The 26,910-nt window shown below is 39.7% G+C and overlaps 2 protein-coding genes across 3 annotated transcripts; both read right to left on the minus strand.

Annotated features, from left to right (window-relative positions):
• Positions 1-2,320: 2,320 nt before the first annotated feature.
• Positions 2,321-8,900, minus strand: LOC137281504 (uncharacterized). Its single transcript, XM_067812804.1, has 4 exons — positions 8,650-8,900; positions 6,655-6,760; positions 4,563-4,772; positions 2,321-3,066 (listed from the first exon to the last, which is right to left on the minus strand). Exons 1-4 carry the CDS (start codon positions 8,884-8,886, stop codon positions 2,999-3,001), a joined length of 621 nt encoding a protein of 206 aa, XP_067668905.1. The 5' UTR covers positions 8,887-8,900; the 3' UTR covers positions 2,321-2,998.
• A 5,643-nt stretch (positions 8,901-14,543) lies between these two features.
• Positions 14,544-19,742, minus strand: LOC137286643 (prisilkin-39-like). Of its 2 annotated transcripts, XM_067818617.1 has the most exons (4): positions 19,611-19,713; positions 17,072-17,209; positions 16,700-17,002; positions 14,544-15,453 (listed from the first exon to the last, which is right to left on the minus strand). In XM_067818617.1, the coding sequence occupies exons 1-4, from the start codon at positions 19,657-19,659 to the stop codon at positions 15,380-15,382; spliced, it is 564 nt and encodes a 187-aa protein (XP_067674718.1). In that variant the 5' UTR covers positions 19,660-19,713; the 3' UTR covers positions 14,544-15,379. The 2 variants fall into 2 exon arrangements, with proteins under 2 accessions (XP_067674718.1, XP_067674711.1); XM_067818610.1 differs by having other exon boundaries at positions 16,700-17,209; positions 19,611-19,742.
• Positions 19,743-26,910: the final 7,168 nt, after the last annotated feature.

Here is a 26,910-nt window from a genome sequence, read left to right on the forward strand (position 1 = left end):
GGTGTTGTGCTACATACAACATGGCACTAAGTATACATGGTTTGTCGGATGTGATGCTGCATAACGACGCGACCTCTCAGATGTTTTTGCAATATACAAATTACATGTTACAGATGGCGCTATTAACAACATTGTTACGGTTAAAAATAGAAAAGGTGTATGAAACCCCCTGTGAACCAGCAAAACAGAACCAAGACAAATTCAAATTGTGTATTATTTAGCAAAGAGAGCAAGTTATACAAAGTCACTATGTATGTATGTATGTATGTATGTATGTATGTATGTATGTATGTATGTATGTATGTATGTATGTATGTATGTATGTATGTATGTATGTATGTATGTATGTATGTATGTATGTATGTATGTATGTATGTATGTATGTATGTATGTATGTATGGATGGATGGATGGATGGATGGATGGATGTATACTCATTCATTTCTCCAAAGTTCGAGCACATACGGCCATCGCCACTAACGTGGAAAGCTCTCGAGCTCGTGTTTATTTGTATTTCAAAGGGAGGTAATTCTAAAGTAGTGCCTTAGAGGCGTGCTGCTTAAATAAATCTCCTTAGGAAATGTGACCCATTATAACTAACAGTAAAACCTTAAATATTGTGACCCAAGTACAGCTACAGCAACAATAATTAATAACAACTCAAATCACAGAAAATACACTCTCGTAACAACATAATATGGCAGATATGTTTCCAGTATACAGCATATGCTGGCTCTGATGCCTTATGATGTAATGCAATATACTATAAGACGTGTTGGACGTGATGCAATATACAGCACGATAGGCCATATATTATAACGGTAACGCTATTTTTCAAGGCATTATCATTTGCAGAAGTCCGAGGTCTTTCATTAACTGCCCAACATGACGACTAGCCCGACAGTGATGCCCGACTGACGTTCAGGCAAAATTTAGGTCACGTAGTCAAGTCTTTGAATGTCATTTAGAAGTGAAAATACATAAGAATGAAGATTTTTATGGATATCAACTTCTTTATGAGAGAACATAAAGAAGTTGATATCCATAAAAATCTTCATTCTCACGTAGTCAAGTTCAAAATATTTACACTTTGCAAGTGTTTTGATGAATTATATTATTGCTTTTGAAAACAAATCCTCAACTGAAAAGAATTAACTTTTGATTACGACTTTATTCTGTCTTTGTTTATTTTCTTGTGATTAGGCGCCGTATAGGAAATACATTGCCTCTACGCAGCGTACGTTTTCCTGGAGTGAAGCGGTTGACATTCCAATCACCAATATGATGTATTAATCCGTGTTAAATGGCTCTAAACATAAACTTGATATGAAAGGGGATGCTCGTTTAATATCCTATAAACAGACAATATGATATGTTAATGCTATGATGTTAAGACGTTTGCTTTATGATATATCATATATAACAGTGTATACAACAGGATATTATGGATATGGTGACTGTGTAGTCGAATGTAAACCCATATACCATTGTAACAACTACAGCACTATGTGGATTGTAGCACAATTTTTAAAAAAATAATGCTCAAAGTGTAGTGCAGTATAAATTTCATTTTTGTCTCTTTTGTCCGCATTATAAGACATGTAGGGGACTGTTCATATCACCATATTATGACAATTCATTCCATGATATATTTGTCTCATTAATGTCCATAACAAATCTCGTTTTTTATAAAGAGGACATCACTGTTTCTCAACGAAATGTATCATGGTAATTAGTTTTGCCTAGTATGTCAATATATCTTGGCATTGTATTACTGTGTTTAAATATGCACTAGCGCTGTTGTGGTCATGGATCTCTTAAGAATGTTCTATATAGTTACTACGTTGTTTGGAAGATCATGACCAACTGTTATGCTGGAAGTGTGGTGCATCATCTATAGAAGACGAAGTCCATGTCCTTCTGTAAAGTCTATACTGCAAGACATGTAGAGAACCTTTTGTACAATATTATAACAATACATCCCATAATATATTAATTTGTGTCATTAATGTTAATAGCATGTTCTGTTGAAGAAAAAATCATTGTTTCTCATCCTGCATGTTAAGTAGTCTTGCATTGTACATCATTATATCATGCCTTCTGTGTGACGATTTTATCTCCATACAAGGAATGGTTACGTTATCTGTGTCTTACTTCCCAGTAATGGTAACATTTGTATGTTGTTACCAGCGACAAGTTTACAAACTCGAACAAGAGTTATTTCCCCTTATGATTTCCTTCATAAAGAAATGGAAATATGAAACTACAGATTTGATTGATTGATAAAACATCGATATCATATAGAAACACACACACGCACATTTGTGCTAGGAAACACTTTAATATGAAAACAAACAGGCATTTACCTAAACCTTGGAAAATGATACCACATACACTTGTCAATCAGTGCGTTAAATATCATTCATTCCCCCATATAACTACAAGAACATCGGACAACAGGTACATTCTGAATCTCCTGTGTTAGCTGATATCCTGAAACTGGGAAGAAAAGCGTTATGGTCTTAATGCTTAAAACAATCAAACATAACACTTGAATATACAAATAATACACGCAAAACATCAGTACATAAACATCACCTCGCTGTCCAGTGCTATGTTCTATTCCTTGTTCTATCTTAACTAGATATATACTTAATGTATTCGTTAAAGTAAAGTTACTTTACAATAGCTAAATCCTCACCAAATAGATTTTCCATAACATCTAACAGATCGTTGGCCCTAAAACTTGTCATGTTTCATATTTTGAATTTAGGGAAAAAAAGATACAAAAATAAAAATGCAAACGGAAAAGAGAAATAAATATTAACATTCATAATTGACCGTGGTTTCTGTCCAGCGATAAACGGAGTTTAGACGTTATCTAAATCCACACACAAACGGATGTGGGGCTTTGCAGTTTCTTGCTACAAGTCTTCTGGGAAACATTTGGATAAGTCCACAACATTGATCTTTGCATCGCCCTCTCTTGAGATGTGGTCCTACTGTTCCGTCCATCCATACAACTTCCTTCTGTCTTGTGAATACCTCAGACCAACCCAGATATAGCCTAAGAAAAAAGTAAATGAGACCCACTTGTGAATAAAGCAGTTTCAATCACAGTCACACCCTAATGACATACACACATCTGTGCATTATTAAACAGGAAGACTGATCTGAGGAAGGATTGAAGGATTTCCTGTATCGTTATTGAAGAATCTTATGATGTCGTAAACATCGGTCCATTTGTTCCTGTATGTGGTCAGTGGATGACAACTAAATACAGGTAAGTCTTTAACATCTTTCTGATGACGATACTGCTGCACAGCTCGATCAAAGTGTGGTCTGGTTTGGTCATGCTGAAACGTAACTCCAGACAATCGACATCGATGCTCTAATGTCAGCATAAGCTTTCAGACCGGGTCTCTTGCAGAGACTCCCTGCTGTTCACAAAGATACACCTCTGTTACCAGGCAGGGGCTGTACGGATCTCTTCCTGTGCAGCAGGTGCGTTGTTCAAATCCATCTGTCTTCACGCAGGGTTCATGTTGGAGACTCGTTCACAAACTCTTTAACGGGTTGATATATCATTCATTCCCAAGATTGCCAATGCAAAGGATCCATGTTATAATAACTGCCCCTTCAAAGGGTTCAGGATAATAAAAAATACAGCAATTACAGTCCCACCCTAGGACAAATGGTATACGGGACGCTGTTGTAAATAAATGTGTGTAAAATACAACAGCTATGGTATAACACACCTTGGGTATATTCTGAATAGGAGTGAGTAAAATGATCTTTCTTTGACAGGGTGACTTGCGGTGCAATGTCTAGTAACTACGTTGCAATGAAGGTAGATGGTAATCAGGTGAACCTGGTTTATGTTTCTGTCAAGTGTGCAACACCTCCGAAGAGGATGTTTTGAGAACAACCTTTCTTCCGGAATACGTTTGGAAATGTTCTTATATTTATAAATTTAAATGTCTATCCTGCATCCCAGGAGAATTTATTTAAACGTGTACAGTATCATATTACCATACTTTTTGAAAAGAAAAAAGAAATGTGTCTTTGGAGATATCTCAAATTTCATTGCATATTTTTGTTAATTATGTTTCATAAATGTTGTACACGTGCATCACTGGCTGACATCATAGGCATCATTTCAAATAAACTCCTTTTGCGGTTTGACTTTTGACTTTAAGTCACAATGATGTAAATAACCCATAACTAGTAAATTCACTTCATGTTCTGGTGGTTGAAAAATTTGCTATTAAAAATATTAAATGTGTTATTTTAACCTCCCAAATAAAGAATTCTTATAAATAAATATATTCGAACCTTTATGAGAGGATACGACAGAAGTAAATGTTATGAGTCATCACGTTGAAATATTGATCCACCTCCTTCTAGAACGTACCTTCTAAACCATCGTGTGGTTTCAGTGTGAGGAATGCACCACACCCAATACAATGAATGTTGTTCGACAGTGAATGAATTCAGTAGCCGATACAGGCAAGGAGAATACCACACACCAGTTAAGCAAACATTTAGATGAGCCCAACTTACTGCATGTATCGTCATTCCTTCGAGAGATGTGGAGGCTTTGTATTTCCATACATACTTCAAAAACGTTGCTGTCCACTTTCAGCAATGAGGTCCCATCTGCTGTGCAGTGTGCCAATGCATTAGGCCATGTCTGACTATTTGTGTACACCTTCAGCCATTCATGGGGACGAAACACCTCTTCTCTGTAACCTCTGTCATTGAGTTCGTCCTCTGTAAGCAACATACCCCATATTTAAAAGTAACGGCACAGACAATTATCTGAGTTTGAACATTAAGTATTACATTTCTAAGAATTGAAAATCCCATGTTGGGTTTATGGAAGTGTTGGCATTAGATTCCAAAGCAGAAAAAATTGCCGTCTGGACAAAATTATTTTAAAGAGTTTTCTGGTGTCTTTCGTCCATTCAGTTCATTTTCACAGAAATTTAAATCGTTCTTGCTCAAATTATCCATCAGTTTAACACACTCAAATCAATCTGTGACTGAGGACTGTAAAAGCTGATGTCATTACTCCAGTATTACATATTCATCAAGACCCGTGAAGGTCCCGGGGTAGAATAGGCCTTCAGCAACCAATGCTTGCCACAAAAGGCGACTATGCTTGTGGTAAGAGGCGACTAACGGGATCGGGTGGTCAGACTCGCTGACTTGGTTGACACATGGCATCGGTTCCCAATTGCGCAGATCGATGCTCATGTTGTTGATCACTGGATTGTCTGGTTCAGACTCGATTATTTACAGACCGCCGTCATATAGCTGGAATGTTGCTGAAATTCCAATTTTGCATTGCCTCATGTTCTTCGTACACACACACGCACGCACACACACACACACACACACACACACACACACACACACACACACACACACACACACACACATTGCATTACGATTCATAATTGCCAGCTCTATCAGCACTAGAGTGCCAAGCGATGGGTCCTCACACCGAAGACTCTGGTTCAATTCCCCGTACGGTACAATATGTGAAGCCCGTTTCTGGTGTCCCTCTAAGTGATAGTGCTTGAATATTGCTGAAAGCGGCGTTAAACCATGCTCAATCACACACTCATTCCACTTGCACTATCCTGGAAAACAGGCAGCATATTTAATCAGATATCAGAATGTCCAGGTATTCATGCTTGACGAATTACCTCCCCTCTACCCTCATCAGTTTTCTGAAGCATTGGGGATAAATACTGTTCCCATGAAAAGTTTAGGGATTGTGAGCAGAACAGCTTAACGGGGAGAGATTGAGTGAGTTAATTGTTTTTTCCAAAATACGCATATGTCAGCCATATCGTGACGAGAATAATCTTGGACGTTATAAAGAATGTATATATATTATAAAACCTGTTGTTGAAGATCAGTAAAACAACTAGATGATCACAGTTCGAAATGAAACTAACATTTGAATTTCACATACCATACACAACAGGGTATAGATCTCCAGTAACCGAAGGAAGATCACAACACTACCATGGTAATGGGGAAAGAATTTATCCAGGTTCTGGTAAATCGTCACATGTGAACATTAGACTAAATATTATATAAACATATCATGGTTATGGTTAAATGGCTTGTCTCCACACGTCATCTAGCCAGTGGGCCGCTCACATGGGACTGGACATTCCACGAAAAGAAACTGAGCAGGTGAAAGATGACCAGTTGGACATGTTGCTTGCTACTGATTTCGGAAACGTGCATACATGGTGATGTCGCGTGAAATGGATTGAGTCTATGAAAAGGAATATGCAAAAATCTTAAACAGTATTACCAGATGGATTTATTTTATCATTTGTTAGTTACATTAAACCAGTTTCAAAACAGATCACAAGTAATAAACAGTAATGATTTGATGATTGGGCTTCTTTGTATTTTTTCTAAAATACACATTGTTTCCTCTCTCACTTCGCGACCTCTGAATATTGCTAAGTGAGGCGTAAAACCAAACACGCTCACTCTGTCTCACTTTCCTGATATTTGTCCAAAGTGGGACATGTCGGTATCTAATCTTAGTGCCCTATTAACTTACATTCTGGCCAGATAAGTTAACTGAGCCTTGCTTACGGTATGCAATGCAAATCATCTGCACCTGTCAAGGCGTGACCATGTCCAGCGGGCGCCTTTGCAGTTACAGGAATAACCCTTGCTCCCTTGTGTCTTGTCTGGATAAGGACTCCATTCTGCCATGCCTCTGTCTGTTGAAGAAACACAGAGTGTAGTGACGTTTATACAGCTGATGATTATCCTGACAATGACGCACGAATCACCACTTTTGATTTGTTCAACAAAATGTACTTTTGATGTAACTCAGTACAATTTACTCACACATTTACACAACCATTTTGTTTATCCCGGATGTATATTGCGAATGGATGTGTTTTTGATAACCCTTCTCTTGCAGCAAGAATGCACTTATGGGCGACAACGCTAGGCTACGTACAGTGACAGTTTTCAGTCAGAGTAATGCAGCGATTCTACCTCTCCCTCTCTCTTTGTGCTCTCCCTCCTCCCCCGTGTTCTCTCATTACACACACGCGCCATGTTGACTTACTCCTCTCTTTTACTCTATACATGCAACAGTTCATATAGAAATGTACAACAATATCAACTACTGACTATCTGAATATTAACCATACGGTATAAAGTATTAGTATCAAGAGTTACGCACTGACACAAGCCATGCTATAAAATTATGCACTATGAAACCTACAAACAAAAACACCAAAACTTCAAAATTACAATGTACCCTGCTAAAGTTCGCCTATTTACACAAAAGGTCTGAAAAAAAAGACTCACAACTGAAAGAAGCTCTTTTAATCAAAATATTACAATATATACTGATAAAAGTGGTTTAAGGAAAACAAATGTAATAAGTCTAAAAGGATATAGAAATAGACACTTGTTTTTGTTATTTTATTAACAAATTTGTGCCCATTATTGGGACCTTAAAATAGCATTATATTTATATATTCAAATGAAAGATATAACCACATTTGTGATTCTAAAATGTCTGCTCATTCTGAAGAACTTTACACTGGTCAGTAACATCTTTCTCTACATGTGGGATACCCTTGTGGTTACAGCGATTGCTATCCCGGGTTCGATTCCCCTCACTGGTACAATGTGTGAAGCCCATTTCAGGTACCCCCGCAGTGATAATGATGGAGTAGAGCTAAAAGCGGCGTAAAACTGAACTCAATCAATATTATCATTAGCGGTAGTATTCTGTCGAAGAAGTTTATTTTGTTTACAAAGCAGCTGTGTGCGAGTGTTTGTGTATATTTCTGTTTGACTCAGTCTGCACTGGGTTATAAGGTATTCTCTTTCTGGTTGCATTGGTAAAGCAAACACACTGAACAATCTCTTTCCCCAATCTTGTCTTAAAGAGTCCAGTATGAACGATCACAAGAAAATAGGCCGTGGGACAGAAGCTTGTGGTGTCTAATAAGGGGAACCTGTCATACCCACATCCAAAAGATCTCCTCATCCAACAGGTGAACATCTGACATTCTCCACAAAATAAGTTCCATCATTTTGGTCACACTTGGTGATGTCCTTCACACGCCTAACAAACATTATCAAGTCCTTCCTAAGTGTTTTATCCTAATCGAAATTACGCCAGAGGAATAACGGGACACTCCTGATCTTGCACATAGCATTATATGAACAATGATCATGCTCACCTATGGTGAATAACTTCATTGAACCAAAGCTGTGCCTTTTTCGCAAAAATACACAAACGCATACACCCACACGCACACACACAAAGAAACGAATCCAACAAAATATACCTTTTATAATGGGTGCTTGAGATTGGAACTATATCTAAAGAACATGTCCAATATCTGAATCGATAATCCGCCATAAAGTAGTAGTGAGTATTCTTTCGTGTAGCATGTTCTGCTCGTTTAAACCATCTTTGTAAACAGGATTATAACCGCAACAAATGGCAGTGTACTATCCACGATGTACAATCTGTGATTTTCTGAAAGAATTATCAATGATAAATATTCAGGAGTGTTGGTAATGTATCCTGTAAAAATGATTTTACATAACACTCGTACATTGTCCAAAATACACTCACCCGTTGTGCCATGAGCTGGGTGATATGTTCCATCACACCTGAAGACTTCGGCTCTTCGAAGTGACAAACAAGATTCTGTGAATCGTAGAATGCAGCTTTGCAGATGCCCCTTTGATTACAAAGTTCCACACATAATTTGGGACCAATAGGCCCCCGACTGTCACTAGTGACCAGCGGGACTAGCCCTAGTGACATAGTTAGAGTAAAGATTCTGCCATACATAGTGTAGTGTTTCATCCTGGGAATCAAGAACATTTAAGTTCAAGCAGTAATGGAGACAAGGTTTGATTTACTTGATCACTCATTTACATAACAGGCTCCTCCTCTGAATGCATTCTTGCTTCACTCTGCATACTTTCTTTATCTCTTAACCAATGCCATGCAAACAGTACTATCAGATCAGCCTTACTATGCGCATGCTCTTGGTACAGCAGATAAAGGTGGTTATATGCACATAGCGGAATCTGCAATTGAACAATGTATGGTAAACGATGTTGAGTACTTGATTTAGGGTGAAACACTGGCGGATAAACATTCAGGAAGTATGCATAAACTTATTGTTTACATATAGTTACATTGTAAGAAATGCCAATCCCACCTTGTGCAGAATGCCTCTATCTCTCATTTGAATAGAGGTGTTTGGAACATTTGAGTCTCTGTCGTATCTCAGACGTCACGGAATGCACAAAACAGTCATATAAGTACCCCATTCGACGTCACAAAGACATATTATCAGCATAACATCATTTATAAACATTCCATACATGTTATATGCGAAAGGGCATTTAAGCCCTATGAAAAATACGGTATATTTTGACAGGCGGAAGTGTATACATGCATACTCTACGAGATAGAAAGCATGCATAAATGATGTGTTGTTATATACTCCAGCTCTATAACGGCAACCTGATTTGTCTTGGAAACTTGTCCCTCCTCACTCTCATGAGAAGTAATGTAATTATTAGAGAAACAATTGAATAAATATTTTGTGTTTTACGCTAGTATTACGGCTACTCGCGGCTGTAAGTAGTTAAGGAAAAAAAACACATAAAGAATATTGGAAAGTTGATGAAATGTCACATCAGAAACATGGAGAAAACTCAGAAAAGTAAATCAAAGTATGTCTCCTGTAATAAAAGTGCATGCCTTTTTAAAATGCTATTATCTTATGGAACATTTTGGAAATATTAAAATATTTCTGAGATACTTACAATTGTATCTATGCTCTCTAAACTGTGTCTAATGGCGACAGGACATTGGCCAGGAATGGACATTACAACATGTGCTACTTTAAGAGGAAAGCTGGGTCAAGTGGGAATACCCTATTTGGCACAGACGTAACACAGTATCATCTATGTGGGATGGGACACTGATATTAGTAGAGTTGTTCATTGACAGAAACTTCTGCATATTTTGCGTTGTTTGTCTAGATTTAACTGCCTGCAATGATTAACATACTGCCTATGTAGCAGTAAACGCAGACCGCTTGTGACAGCGTATAAATAATGAGTGAGTGAGTGAGTTTACTTTTACGCCGCACTGAGCGAGCAATATTCCAGCCATATGGTGACGGTCTGTAAATAATCGAGTCTGGTCCTGACAATCCAGTGATCGACAGCATCGATCTTCGCAACTGGGAACAGATGACATATGTCAACCAAGTCAGCGAGCCTGACCACCCGCTTCCGTTAGTCGCCTTATATAGCAAACATGGGTTGCTGAAGGCCTATTCTATCCCGGAACCTTCACGGTTAGTATAAATAATGGTATAGTGCATGCAAACAATGGTGGAATTCAAGTTCACTTCTTTAAACCTGTTCCCAAGGATTTCGCTTAATATCATAGACGGATTCAGGAATTTTCAAAGGTGTCGGGTTCTAAACCCTCCTCTCCCCATGTCCCTCCGTCGATGCAAAACATGCGATCTTTTGTTATTCCCCTCACCCACGATTCACCAATGCCATGAACTGTAGCAATTGGTGGGCGTTACGTTTCAAAACATTGACAAACATTTCAGTGGAATATTCTTCATAAAGTAGTCGAAATTATTTTTCTGCACTATTTTTGCTCGTTTCAGATATATTGGTTAACAGGACTACGATTCTAAGACAGGGAAAATGTGCTGATTTGAGGAGAGTCCCCGTAAGTGTTTGCACTGAGGCTATGATTAAGAAAGTAATAGAATTTTAAAGTAAAAAGACTGATAAATATTCCTAACTATAGATATTCCTGAACTGATAATACATCCTTGCAAATCATTTTATGTAACAACCATACAGTTTCTTAAAGAAACTCGCCCGTCGTGCCATGAGCTGGGTGAAATGTTTCTTCTGACTAGAAGACTTTGGCTTATCAAAGTTGGCAAACAAGATTCTTAGAATCGCAGAATGCAGGTTTGCAATTGCCCATCTGGTTACAAAGTTCCACACAGAGTTTAGTGCCAATTGGGACCCGACTGTCACTAGTGGCGAGTTGGACTAACCCTATTCAAATAGAATACTTCCATACATAGTGCGGTGTCTCATCCTGTGAATGAAGAACATTCAAGTTCAACTTGTACTCAGTCTGGATACCTGATCTTACAGTGACACTGTAACACTGTAACATGGTACCATTGCATCATTCCCACTCTGTTACATTACCGTCCATCTCAAGAACCAAACTGCAGACAAACATCCGCAAACAAACTTTGCTAAACTCTTACTTGCATTACATTATCTATCCAATATTATATTATTCTGATTGTATATATGTTATATGTATAATATTTATATGGGCTTGTGGCCTCCATGCATAATATAGAAGATTGACAGTAGTGCATGCAGTCGATGCTGATGTAACGTACACAGTATAGTGGATATAATTTCAACTTGAAGAATGTCTCGTCTTGTGAAATTCCAGTTATTTACGATAACCATGTTTGGAATTCTTGGAATCAGGCCTACCAATATAAATTATTGTGTAAGTGCGCATGCACTTGGAGTACCTGTTAATGATCTAGACAAGTACATTGTCTCATGTGCATTCCTGGTTGTCTCTGAACCGATTTTGTTGGCATATAGCTGAAACAACATAACACCATACTCACTCACTCACTGCATATAAGCGACGGAAATATTAATTCAAATGAGAGTGAACTATATTGCCATGAAAACAGAATGAGTGTGTTGAATTTTACGCCGCTTTTGGCAACACTCCAGCAATGTCACTTCACAGAATCAGAATGTGATGTATCGACAGTTAATCTTCAGAAAAAAGAAAACGCTTATAATTGCGTTTTTAGACACAGCACAAACAGCGGCCCAACTCCTGCCGTCTGGTATTAATATGTATGTTTCACTCTTAACAATCTTGTAACGAGATGTCTGTGTGAATTACATTACCTTCTGTTTCACACTGAAAGAGAGAATGGGGTAGCGGAACAATAGGTCCATTAAGTGTAGCATACGTGAAACAGTCGAATGAATCTGTCTTCAGCGATGTATAGATGACCTGCTGAAAGTCTAGTGATATGATGTCGTGACATGTCTGTCGCCGTCCGTCAATCCTGATGTGTTAATGGCACAGACATAGTGATTTCCCCACCTGAGTTAGACGCGGGAGAGAACAGTACAACGATCCCCACCTGAGTTAGACGCGGGAGAGAACAGTGCAACGATCCCCACCTGAGTTAGACACGGGAGAGAACAGTGCAACGATCCCCACCTGAGTTAGACACGGGAGAGAACAGTGCAGCGACAAAGCGATCGCTCAAATGATTTCGACGTATGTAACAACCATAGTTTGGTGTACTTTAACAATTGTACATATTTCAAGCCACGGTTCTGACATTGATTGATGGGGTTACGGTTACCCCGCTTCCTCTTGCACTGCGTCTGTTTACGTGACTAAAACCACGATGGTAGGTTCGATTCCCACTTACGTTTTGGTAGATCTGTTGACATGGAACCTGTGTTCTGTAACTAAATCTGTAACCGCCTGTCTCTGTTCCTTCCACAACACATGGATACTGATACAACAGACGTACCTACGGACTAAATGTTTAGTAGCATCGAAAATGAAACTCATTGTTATTATTAGTCAAACAACTAAGGAAAAGTCGTGTTGACTTTTCCAAGAATGCATGACGCCAGTATACAATGCTTACACAAATGGTCGCAATTTGCATAAGCTGTGAACACTTAATGTCAAGACATAATCACCTCAAAAACACCAGCATACATTCCTGCATACATACCTATTGGCCTGATGTGTGATTAAAGTTTCGATTACACTCTGTACACAGCTGAACGTTATGTTGTCGTTTATGGACATGTCCTCTGCCTGCACAGACTGGCAATATTACTGGCGTTATTGCGTTTATGATGTACCTAACAACATAGCACATATAGGTTCATGTATAGTGACACAAAAGTGGTAAGTGAAACTGCTTTATTTTGATGAAAATGCTGTGTCTGACAGTAAAAGGCAAGGATAATAGCGTAGCACAGAGGAAAGATTGAACACACCATAGAACAAGTAGTATAAAAGATAACCAACACGATACATTGGATTGACATACTCCCACCTTTACAAGTATGCGTTCCTGTCAATCCCACTGTATGCCAGAGGAGACAGTTTTGCTTGTGTGTGACGTAGCGCACAATTTGTTCATTATCACAGCACCTACTCTATATACTGCTTCAAATTCAGCTCAGTTTGTTTGGGTTTCTATAGGACGTATGCACGGGGTTGAGCAGAAATGTAGGCAACCTGATAGGTAAGGTGTTTGGAACATCTGAGTTGGTAAGTATCATTTTCTACTTTTCACAGTGCACACCTACATTTGTGGAGAATAATGTCGGGTATTATTGATTCTAATCCTGAAGATACATTTCTGTGTAACCTTCAGCTTGGCTAGCACGTGGTTATATGTAATCCATTTTCGTGCCACGATAAATAATGGTTGCATTTGTTTTACGCAAACTATGCTGTAATATGTTGTTGTTTGTTATTATTTGCAAGTTTTTTACTGGATATTGCTGGATAACTGAATGGGATTTTTAATCTTTTCTTTGTCCAGATTGAATCTACTCAGGCTTCACAGCTGAAACAATAAACGCAGGAGTTCAAGATTAAAACTTTCCAAGTTATCTATTTTTACGCTCATATCATCACGACTGACAGTGTCCCAAACTTTCTGAGTAAAACCTCTCACATATCTCAAAAGTTGTTTTGTCAAAGTATATTGCCTAAGAATACACGTAGTATTGTTCAACATAGTTGAAGACATGACTTTCTATGTCCAATGTGCATGGATGAAAATTACGGAAGGGAGACTTCCATTCATAAAAATCATTCGTCTCCTGAAAGATGAAGGGAACCATGTCATTGAGTTCAGGCACAGAACCAGGTGTTACCTGGACACAGTATCTTCCACCAATCTAAGGATAGCAAGATACCCTTAGCCATAACCCATCCCATTCATTTCTTACTGTCTCAGATCCACGCCTTTGCCATCCAACGTAGCACACATGCTAACCCCCGCAAGTGCATAAGAACCTGAGCGAAATGAGCCCACAGTATACAATGATGGAGGTCTCAGACTTTACCTTCCCGGAGCATAACCGATCACCCGCCCAGTGTTTCACGGTGAATCATTGAGTACATGAGCTGAGTAAGAGCATTTGGACACGCCACAAACCTAAGCTCACGACATGGAAGACCACGACCAGCATCCCAACGGCTAAATGTCCAGGATGGGACGCACTGATATAAATGAGATACTGTAATAACATTTCTGCTCTGAGACAGTTAAGTTATTGGTTGCCTGGACTAAATAACGTAAATCCCGATGATGATTCACGAGCGCTTCACTTTACTATGACATGAAACAACATATGACACAATACCTGTTTCATTAACAGCTGATTTAATCAAGGTTCATAATTTTAAACACAGTAGGCCGACCATCACAATGAACTGAACAATAAACTGTAGTCGCCAAGACTAAAACAACCACCTGCCCTTCACGTATGAGCAAGATGATATATGACTGTTTGATATTGGTCCCCCATGTTGACGTTATATATTCACGCTGAGCCAAAGAGTGACGTTATATCTTTACGCTGAGCCAAAAGGTGACGCTATATATTCACACTAGGTTAAAAAGTGACACTATATCTTTACGCTGAGCCAAATAGTGAAGTTATATCTTCACACTGAGCCAAAAAGTGACTCTTTTTTAAGCTAAAAAGTGACACTATGTGTTTTCGCTACGCCAAACAGTGACGCTATATCCTTACGCGGAGCCAAGGATAAGCCAACAAACTGGTGAACACCACATGACCTTATAATGATACACATGCCCGTATGATGGTACTTATGCAGGTCTTCTTTTCATTTAGTTCCTGTCTTTGAAAGGAGGAGCCAAATTTTAATCACATTCAGACGATTGTGTTGTACCCCTGTTCTAGGTGTGTTGATGCAGACCTTGCAGACATTTGACTAGAGTCCCACAGTGATCGAGGTGAACACACTGTTTCGAAGGAGAGGATAGTAGAAGACCAATATATATCAGTGTTCTTATATGAGGCAACCTGAGAATGTGTTGCTACATAGACCACGGCAGTGACAAACGTAGCTGTTGTTTCGGCGCTTATAGATCCTGTTGATGGTCACATACAATGAGGCGATTGTTTTCAGATGTCGTAAGGACGTTAAACGTTGCGCTGATATAACAGTCCAGTGTCTAGAGGGCGAACATTTCTGCCATTTTCGTCATCAATATCAAGTTTGCTGATGAATCGACTGCTTGTTTGTTGACTGAAATGAGAAAAAAAGGTTTATTCACATTTGACCGATGTATGAGTGAGAAGTTCTTCTTGAATGATATGTTACTGGTATCTGGACCATGAGACGAATGCAGCAAACAGGTAGGGTAGTACTGCTAACCCGACTGTATCCTCTACTACTTCTTGTTCTGCTGCTAACACCATTGCTGATACTGAAGCTGTTACTACCGTCTCTGGTATTACCACCACCACCACCGTTACTACTACTACTACTACTACTACTACTACTACTACTACTACTACTACTACTGCTGCTGCTGCTGCTGCTGCTGCTGCTGCTGCTGCTGCTGCTGCTACTGCTGCTGCTGCTGCTGCTACTGCTGCTGCTGCTGCTGCTGCTGCTACTACTACTACTACTACTACTACTACTACTACTACTGCTGCTGCTGCTGCTGCTACTACTACTACTACTACTACTACTACTACTGCTACTACTACTACTACTACTACTACCGGTAATAATAGTACTAGTACTACTACTGTTGTTCCTTTTGTTCTTATGCTACTACAACTATCACAATAGGAGTAAATGATACTACTGCGACTGCTGGTGCCACTGCTATTACAACAACAACAGCAGCAGCAACAACAACAACAACTACTACTATTACTACTACTACTACTACTACCACCAGTACTACTACTACTACTACTTTTACTACTACGACTACTACTACATTTTCTACTACTGCTACTTTTACTACTACTACTGCTAAATAATCACGTTTAAGCGCTGCAGAAACTTAATCTTGTCCCAGAATGGCCTTCAATTTGAACAACCCAACTTTGCAATACTCGTGTTCGTTCGCCTCTATAACTTGGCCAGCGTACCTAAATAGCTATAACACAGCTAGTGCTAGTAACCTACAGTGGTGACTCCTAATGTTGCAAAAGTGTTTAGGGCAAGCTGGCATACCTTCCAAAGAGTTGGAATTGTGGCTTTTTGTAATGACACGATGGACGATATATTTCGAATAATATCCAATCTTTTTCACGCAATAAATAATGTGTGTTCTCTAGACAATTCCATTCCGCTTCTACACGGGGAACAGTCATGTCTCTGCCTTGTTGACAACATTCCATCTGCATCTTTTTCAGTTTTTGAGATGTATTACATATAGCTTCTCTCCTTAACTTTTCTCGTGTATGAATATGTTACACCATGTGAACTTACGAGCAGTAATCCTCAGCACTTATATTCAAGTGATGTTACCCACCGTATAGGGGACAGCACATTCCAATAGCCCCTGCCTGCACACATCGCCGTCCACCACGGAACTTGACTGGACAGAAGTCAAACCCCGGGTAACACCCTCGGGGGAGGAGGTACCGCAGCATGGACTCCATATCAATTCCGTAAGAACAACCCAGTTTCTTCGCCCCGAGGTAGAATGGCGACTTGTGGAAGGCTGATCTTCGTCTCCCCATCATAGCGCCTGCTATACCATCCATTAGTCCCCCTGGCACACCGCCTAGCACACCGCCCGGCGCACCACCTGACATGCCGCCTGGCATCCCGCCTGACATACCGCCTGGCATACCGCCTGGCACACCGCCTGGCACACCGCCTGGCACACCGATTGGCACACCGCCTGACATACCGCCTGGCATCCCACCTGGCACACCGCCTGGCACACCGCCTGGCATACTCATTGGCATACCCATTCCTGGCACGCCACTCATTCCGCCCATCATTGGGGAAAGCTGTCCCTGCATCTGAGCTTCAACTGAAAACAGGACAGGAACAGTACAGGAGAATGATTATATTATTGCGAAATATTTGCAAAGGTAATTATCGCGTACAATCTCTAACTTGACATGATGCGAAGCAAATTCAGTGAAGGTTTAAACTTCAGAGAAACAAAAAATAAACATGATAAGGTTTAGTGTGTAAGAAAAGATGTCGTATTTATTATAAGAATAGAAATGATCAACTGGCATAAAGCTATTTCACTAGGTCAGAAACCTTTGTGTTTACCGTCGGTGCAAAATATTTACTTATATTTTATAAGTAAATCCAGTTTGCCAGGTCGTCTAAATCGCAACATTTGCTTGTTCAGAGTTGCGTCCCTTTGGTAACACGATACATGTAATCGCGAGTTCGAATCCCAGGCTGTTTGCCTTTCCAGTTGCGAAATACGCAGGCTTAATAAATTCATGAGATTTTATGTACATAAAGGGATCAATTCAGCATTCCTTGCGGTGAAAATATTGGATGCAGGATATGGGACACAACGAGGTTGTCAACAACACAGGCGAAGGAATAAATAATGTGGCGTGACATGAACCAGGTGGTATTTTATGTTCTTTAATGAACGTAACTTGACACGCCTTTAACTCATGCATCAAAACAACTTTCATGGAACCTGTCAATCAAAGCAAGAGATGAACGCCACTCAGGGAAATTGAGTAACTCATGTGAAAAAAATATTTTTGAAATATGACCTATCCAAGGACTGGCTGTCCAGAAAGTGACCAGTCCCGAATAAACACAGCCAGTCCCAAACACTAAACCAATGAAAAAATAAGTGATAAGATGGTCTTCAAACCAAGTTAATTTTATTATTTTTATTTGTACCCCGACCAAAAGACGACATTACTTATTTAACATATAGACCTTCGCTAAAATAAAACAACAACGACTGTTAGGACGCAGTATGGCTAATAGTAAACCAAGTAATCGAATAAAACATGACAGAGAATGCAGGAACAGCACCCCCTAAAGATATGTTTATTGCTTTTTATCCTCATGCTACAGGGTTTGTGATTTTTCTTTTTTAACGATCTGGAAAATCCATGAAAATCGCCCAAACAACGAACATTCTGTGCAGAAAGATACAGGTAAATAGGCTGGGAATTCCCAAGACCGTGAAGATAATTCCACGAATTGAACTCTGTGTAGACTGTGCCAGAGCATGATCTGTGATAGAGTGAGGCCCCAATCTATGAACGGCGCAGCTTCATCCACGTCTTGGCTCTCAGACTGTTACTGTTGGTCCTCTAATGACCTCAAACAACGTGAAAGTCAATTTTTATCATAATGTATTCTACCACCTTTTACACATTCAGGGATTTCATATGGTACCTGTGACTGACAGTCTTTTCACTGATAGACATACAACAACCAACTTCAACTTGAGCTAAAGCGGTTCTTTTGTAAGGAGAGATTACGTGAGTGAATGTCTGATCAATGTGCTCTACAACGACCTCAGTGTAGCGCGTCATTGTACGTCAGTGTCACGTGACCAGCGTCTCGTCGAATGGACAAGTTGTATATCGTGTGAACTTCAAAATAACGGAAACAGGTATAAGTTAAACAATAACCGTGAAAAGAGTGTAGAGCTCGCGACCAACTGAGATCATGCAGAAATATCAATGATTTCAACGGCTTCAAGTATTTTAAGTTCTTTGCCAAATTTTAGAAATTGGATGGTACTGTTCTTACTATCAGCTACAAGGTAGTCTATCCAGAGTATTAAGTTTTAAGAATGACTGTTAGAGTTAGTCAAACTAACAAACACATGTCAGGATGCTCCTTACAGGCCACGGTGGGTGAGAAACTAGCGTGTAACATCGTACAGTCTTAAAGCATAATCACAACACCATAATGCTACTACAACTTAAGATCATTACACACATGCACATACGCACAAGCACGCACGAACACACACAGATAAACAATTACTTTTAGATTATCCCATATATTCTGCATTGGGATATGTGAGGACAAACCATATCTTAAAGGCCATTTTAACATGAACACCTAGGGCATCTGAATAACCCTGACAAATATGGCCTTTATTGTGCATTCTACCCCTCTATCGTCAAAGGTATCTCTTATACTCACGTGAAATATTCGAGGCCAAATATTTCCTATCTATTTGTTTAAATTTGAAAATATATATATATGAAATATTCCTTTAAATTAACGTGAAAGAGACACTCAATTATTTTTACATTTTTGCCTTTAGATTATCAGAATCCTTTCAAATGAACCAGATTGAAATTATTGCCTATTCGTAAAATTGTGCACAGTTGTATCTTTCAAATTAAGAACAATACACAAATCTTTGCTCTTGATCTCTAAAACACAGTATCTGGTCCTGATGAACCCGACAGTGATCTTACCTAAACATGCTGCTACCGTCACGGTCAAGAAACAAGGAAACAAAACCATGATGTAATCCAGCAGAAGTCGGCACGCGGACTAACTGCTGACCCGCGATCCGGTCCTTTTATCACGGGAATCATACTCCCCCTGTCACCGACTCGTCAGTCGTCCCACATGTCCGGGTCTATTTTCATGTACTTGTACACTCAGCTAACACGCCGTAACTCGCGGAGTTCACCATAAAAACAACTGTGAAAGACAGGTGGATGTTTATTGTTTACAGTCTAGTGACATTGTTGGGGGTGGGTACAGAATGATCCAGGAAATGCTGTTATATATTATCTTCACCATGTTCAAATCCTAATCCCTACACACTCTAACTGGTCGCCAGTTAATGTTTACCTCAAGAAGAAAATGGGTGAATTGTGTTTTACATCAGTGTAAGCAGGGGGACCATATACAGATATTGATTGTTCCTGGAGTTCGCAATATCCCAGATAACATATATAACACTGAAGGGCGCGAGGAAAACGTCCCCACGTGTTGGATTCCGTCGAGAATCAATCTTTCGAAGTGACGACGGGAAACCTGACCACTTGGCTTACCACACCTTTACCCTAGAAAATGTAATGCAATGTGTCAATACTGGCAACAGTATTGAGCGTTGTAACAGATCGAGTCTGCTCCAGGTTATCTAGTGATTCATATAGTGAACTGCAATACACAACTAACCATTGCTCAGAGCCTGGCCTCCTGATCCATCACGCTGCCTCCTGGAGTGAGGGATCGGAGGGAGGAAGGGAGGAGGGTGTACGTTTAGGTTTACACCGCTTTTAGCGATATTCCAATAGTATCACGGCTGGGGACACCGCATATTGGGCTTCACACATTGTACCCATATGGGGAATCGAACTCGGATCCTCGGCGTGAAGGCGATCGCTTTAACCACTATTCTACTCACACCACCTCCTACGACAAGGAAATGTTTCTGGGGATCACTTCTAACCAAGTAACACCACGTGTTAAATCGCGATATTAAATGTCCCATTTACAACTGTGGGTTAACATGTATTATAGAATTTACATTCAAAATTTGAACAAAATACACTCTTCAAGAAAAAAAAGAAACGCAAAATGAAATTAAAAAGTGATACTTACAATGTTTTCCACATATTATCTCAAACATGTTTTAGGGTTGCACGTTGTTTCTAGAATGTTGTAGAACAGCATGCTTGACCAAACGCAGCCAAAAATGATTTTGAACGGTTTTATCAGGATTGGCATGATGTGTGTGGATGTCATCTACACGTCCTTGAATAACATCCTTGAATAACATCCTTGAATAACATCCTTGAATAACACCAAATTTTCATCGATATTTGGGTTTTGCGCTTCTTTTTTCGAAGAGTGTATTTGTAGCTTGCTGATTCCCAAGGACAATCGTACGGCTGAACCTTGGTGACGTCGGTATTAATTGTTGACAATGACAGCATCTGCTTTCACTCAATGATAATTTCCAAAATGTTTCGTTTAAATGACTTAAATGTACATCAAATTTGACTACTGTAAATAATTTTCCAACCCGTGTAGCAAATGTTGCCAGACTGTGAAGAATAAATTCTGATGATATTACATGTTTGAGACATTTGAGAAATAAGTTGTCTCTACAACAACAGCGCTGTTGATCCACCTTTAATCTATGGGAAATCTAACAACAGGGAACAGTAAGTTCTGTGTTACAACTTTTTAGTTTACAGTTTACTGATTAATTTCCTGTTTAAGTCAGGAATATCCTATGAAATATATTGCGCATGACGTCCTCTTAAACACTCTGCTCATAAACATTTTCCCTGGCTCAAGTACAGAAGACGTCATACACATGTCTTATGAAATGCATTCAGTAAGTTTGGACATAAAACTATACCAGTCGATTTGATTTTTTCAGGCTTGTTATTTATGTGACTCCACAGCAAAGATTGCTCCAGCTCTGTGTTTGGAGACTGGCGATTGGAACGGAGAAGCCAGTGATAAATATTGTGAGCAACGAACACAGTCACTTCTGTCACAGTCACAGTCACAGTCTGTCAGTCACGAAGAATAGAAGCATACATCTCCAATAGTCAAACTAAACTAGCACGTGGACAGGTTACCATTTAATAAAAATCGTAGAAACTATCCATCAGCAGGATGTAGAAACACCTTCATTGTTACCGTCCCTAATTTCAATTCATGGTTGGGTTGTTCAAACACAGGGCAAAACAATAAACAAGCATGAGAAGAACAGTGTAACAGGATGCTTTTTGAAGCCCGGTGTCGTGGTGATAAATGAGTCTCCCCACCTGCCATCTTGGATCACACTTACTCGATATTAATAGAACGTTTCATGTTGCACACACCACATGCCAGTTTTTGTCTGAGTGCTGTTGTTTATGGGTTGTGTCTGTGACTTTGACAATAATAATATTTTTTCGTAACACTGAATAATATACACGCAAAATATTGCCGTACGTGTACGAGTCAGAATACAGCTTATTTCCACAGGCAGATAACCGAGATTGCATTACATCGAATGATATCCTCTCAGCATATTAAGTGAGTAAGTATTGTTTCATGTACAATTCAACCAACGAACTCGATGAAGAGAGCGTTGTTTATACACTCACATGCAAATGAAACGCAAGTATAGTATAAAGTGTGTGTGTACTAATTTTGCGTAATAATTAAAATAATAGAATAAGCATTGATCACTGCAATACATCTCCTGTACATATAGTAGATCTGACTATTCGTAAAGGCCCTGTGGATCCTCCTGCACACATCCAGAACAGCTGCATGAAGCTCATCAGCAGTTGTAGGCACTGGTCGCACTTCATTCAGACGCCTTTCAACCTCATCCCACAAGTGTTCAGATCAGGGCTGAGAGCTGAGAAAGCTAGGACACTGATGTTGTTTTGTTCAAGAGCGAGCGTTATCCTGCTGGAAAAACGTTTTTTACGATGTTGGGCGAACAAGGAACAGCATGGGGTCTGATGACTTGGCCAATGTACCGCTGAGGCGTGACCCCATGTCCTCGACCTTGACCCACATTCTGGAAGCACACTGGTTCAGGTCTTGCATTAAATCCAAATCCGGGCCAAATCATTGCACTAGGTCCACCCCATGCATCCCTTTCCCCAAACAAAATCTCTCAGCCAAACGATCTCCTTGATGTTGACAAATCCTGACCCTTCCATCTACATGTGGCACGCAAAACCGACTCTCATCAGAGAATATGACACGTCTCCATTCACGTTGATGCCACTTTAGATGACCCTGTGTCCCTGAAGTCGTGCTTGTCGATGCCGTGGTTGGAGGAAAGGAAGAAGTGCAGGTCTGCGATATCGTAAGTTGTTGGAACGCAGACGTGGGATGACAGTGTCACTGCTGATGTGTCGAATATGCGTTTCTGTGGTGTCTTGATCAGTCTGACTTCCTGTCAGGAAAGGGTCTCGCTGGTGTTGACGTGTAGCGTGTCGATCTTGTCGAGGCGTGGCGACCCTCGGTCCGCCGCTAAGGGGAAGGTCATCTGTAGTCTGCGTTGTGTTGTATCGATGCTGGAGATGGTGCGATCGTGGTTATGTTGACATTAAAGTGATGGACAATATCTTGGACAGACTCTCCAGCTTCCAAAGGTCCGATAACCTGGTTCCTCTCAAGTTGATTTCAACGTGGCATTGTTGAAAAAAGAGTGACTTGCCAAAGATTGTGGCTCAGTTTTATACCCACTGAAGATAGTGACAACTCGTGCATGTTTGATTGCATGAGAAAAGTGTGCGTGATGCTCACGTCACCATTGAAACGGCGCGTTCAGGCGATTTGGGTTTTTTTCTGTAACAACACTGGCCTTGCAAAATACAACAGAAAACACCACCAAACATTTACCACGTTGTTATACGTTTAGTGGTCTGAGTTTAATTCCTACATTGACTAAGAAACATGCTGTTCTTTTGCGTATACCTGTTAGGTACAATGTCTGGTACTACTGTGTACATGCATGTGCAAAGGGCACATTTCGAGATCGAGTGCCACCCGACGCCCATATTGTCGGGACGCAGAGTTTTTACAAAGTGTTTACATTGCTGAATTTTCACCTGTGCGTTTCTCTTTTGACAGTGTTATGTCTAGATTTGAAGGGAGTTTACTGGCCATATTGTGGACGGTCAAGTACTTCAAGAAGCCAGTTAGAGATCAAGGCAAGAATTCCCATATGAAGGTCATATGTCGTGCAGAATACTGGAAATTTTTGGTGTTGAGTCCTTTATATTGTTTAGGTCTTATTGGCGTGTTGATGTTGAAAATATACCGCTGGTCCTTTTCATTATTCCTTGTAGAATAAACGAGAATTTACCGTTTCTTTTGTGTGGACAATCTGAAATATGTGGAGATTGAGTCCTGAGCTCAGCATAGCGAATATACCGAGAGCTTTTAATCTACAAACTCACGTAAATCGTGACAGGAGGATTCGCTGTAGATTAATGACCTACTATTCAGCAAGGAACTGTCACAAAAAAAGCTTCTGTTTCACTAAAGTGGAACACAAACATGTCCAAAACAAGATTAACTTTTTACTTACGATTATAATCTTTAATATAGAAATAAATTAGCATGGTGTTGTTTTTATGATCAGTATGATATATGCCGATACAATGCTTACACACGAGAGGTGGGTAACAGATATAGTTAGGCTTTTCTTACCGTGGTCTTGTCTATGGTCTATCTTTCCAACATAATCACGTCTAAGACCCAGGAATGATTGGGATATAAAGTGACCTCTTACTGGTTCGCTTCATATAAGTGTGCAATGGATGGCACACAAGTGATTAACCTGTAACACATTAGCATCACATATGCCGTGGAATAGTTCACACACTTGACACATGGGTGGAAATGAACCTCCTGGCAGAATTATTTGGGTATTATTTAGGGAAGAAAACAACTACGTTTTGATCGTACTGGTTTGTGCAGCACTTGTTATTTGTGTAGTTTTCAGCAAGACGCTCTGACATACGTGATCCATAACTGTCACAATATATCTAGTCTTTGTCGGAGACAGTTGTATATTAAATGTTGTTCCTGATACCGGGCAGGTTGCCCGCCACACAGTAGTTATGCAGAACTTGAATAAAGTTCTTTTCCTGTTCATTTGCAATTGACGAAACATTAAAGTGATTTTGGTCTCCAATTTTATTTGGAGAGCGCAGAGAAACATGTAGAAACACGTATGAAAAATGGAAGAATGATACTCCATTATTTAAAGACTATGATAATGTAACTAAGTGACCACACATCACGAACCGAACACACTTATCTGACTATGATAAATAAAATAAGCGATCACTAATTTCGAACTGAAAGTGAAGCCTGACCTAACACCTTTCTGATTATCCTACTATGGAAATGATACTAAATGATCACATATCACAAACTGAAAGTAGTCATTCCAAATCCAATACACTTATCTGACTGTCTGACCTTCGTTTGACCTGATCACGAACTTAACGTGTCTAAAGGGAAATGCATTCCTCCAGGTGTCCGTAAATCATTTAAAACATCTCCCCATTTATCACAGTTATGCTAATATGACGGACTTCGTTCTCGTTTCAAAATCTGAATTTCAAAAGTAATTGTACTAGTTACAACGTGGTGTATTCTGTTAACTTAGCTCCAAGTAAATAAATCAGCCTGGCGAGTAGCAAAGTCTTGTTGTATGTCTGGCATGGCTTGTAGTCTGGCATGTGTTCATGCACCAGTTATATATACATACATGTATCATTGGCTGTCTACGGGTGTTTCTCGTAACTGTAACTACCTCTAATTTGCGATGATGATCTCTCACACAAGTTACGGAACATTCCTCTCAAGAATGCATCATTTCAAACGTTTCGATGTGGAGTGAGTTTAAACAGTGCTCCGGGTATACCGCTATATGTCAGCATACAGGTGAAAGAATCCCAGTAACTCTGCAGCTGTTACATCCTTAATCCAGTTATGTCACGACATTTCGGTTGATTAAGGAAAAGGCGATTATGATACAGGTGTCATACATTCTTATCTGAAACGAATAAAAGCACTAGTTTGTAGGTCGGACAAGGCAGGGTCCTGGTCATCGATGACGTGATTGTCTAGTGTGATTGGTGTATTTCAGTGATTCATTTATGACATTTTCACAGCTCATGCTTCTTGTACATCTAAGGAAGTCAGTCAAGTCTGGTGATTCTTTTGCACTGGCATTTTTATGTTCTTACAGTGCCATTTATGCCTGGATCCATGTATAAATAAAGAAATAATTGTTATTTGTTGTATCTTAATTGTAGTCTTGTTGTGTGTTATTGTAATATTGTTAGTAGATGAATTGCTTTGTTTGTAATTGCTAAAGTTTGTTAGTGTAAGATCCGATAGCACACCAGCAGCAGCACCATCACCAGCAGCAGCAGCAGCAGCAGTAGTAGTAGTGGTAGTAGGATGACAGGAAAGAAGTTAGGTATTTGCCCCTATTATGTTAGTCCAGACAACGAATAGGACATCTAACAGGAAGCGCTGCCTAGTCCACTGACAAAGTTTCGGACAATATCTCTGACGGACACCTTGAACAATGGGGACACAACTAGTGCAAGCGACACAATTAGCAATGTAGATCCACATATTGGGATGTCTTTTCCCTGAATTTTGGCAGTCCAGGGGGCAGATAATTCATAAATATACATCCTTTTATCGTAATTGCCAAAATGGTGAAGGTCAGATGGGTTAATGGTGAACGCTTGAGGCTTAATGACGGCCTGTTACTTTTATCATATCCATTTATCATGACGCAAACTTCAAATTCTGGGTCGTATTCTGGGTCTGAGTTAAAATCAGTATCTGAGTAAAGAAGGTAATAAAAAATTGTTTGTGGCAGTCTGTCGCGATAATTGACAAGGTGTTGAACAATCCCGTGAAATATGTTGCATAATCTACATAATGATTCAACATTACATTCCATTGCCAAACCACGCCAGCGGGTTTTCTAGCTTGAAATGACTGGTCAGTCATTCACGTCAGCGAATGACTGCAGGGTTGCTGTTTTCCGCAACATAGTACCCTCACATGTCTACGTTTAAAGAGTCTTCCCTTGAAACTGAGCAGGCGCAGCTTACATTCCTATATCATAACCATCTTCATCATGCTCATTGTCACTACTGTTTTGAGATTGGGACATTGGCCATTCATTGTCCGTCAAATCAAGAAAGGGATCAATAGTCATCGCCGGAACTGTAACAGCTCGTATCCATCACGGCCCGT

This window comes from Haliotis asinina, chromosome 1 (assembly GCF_037392515.1).
Source record: "Haliotis asinina isolate JCU_RB_2024 chromosome 1, JCU_Hal_asi_v2, whole genome shotgun sequence".
Lineage (NCBI taxonomy): Eukaryota > Metazoa > Mollusca > Gastropoda > Lepetellida > Haliotidae > Haliotis > Haliotis asinina.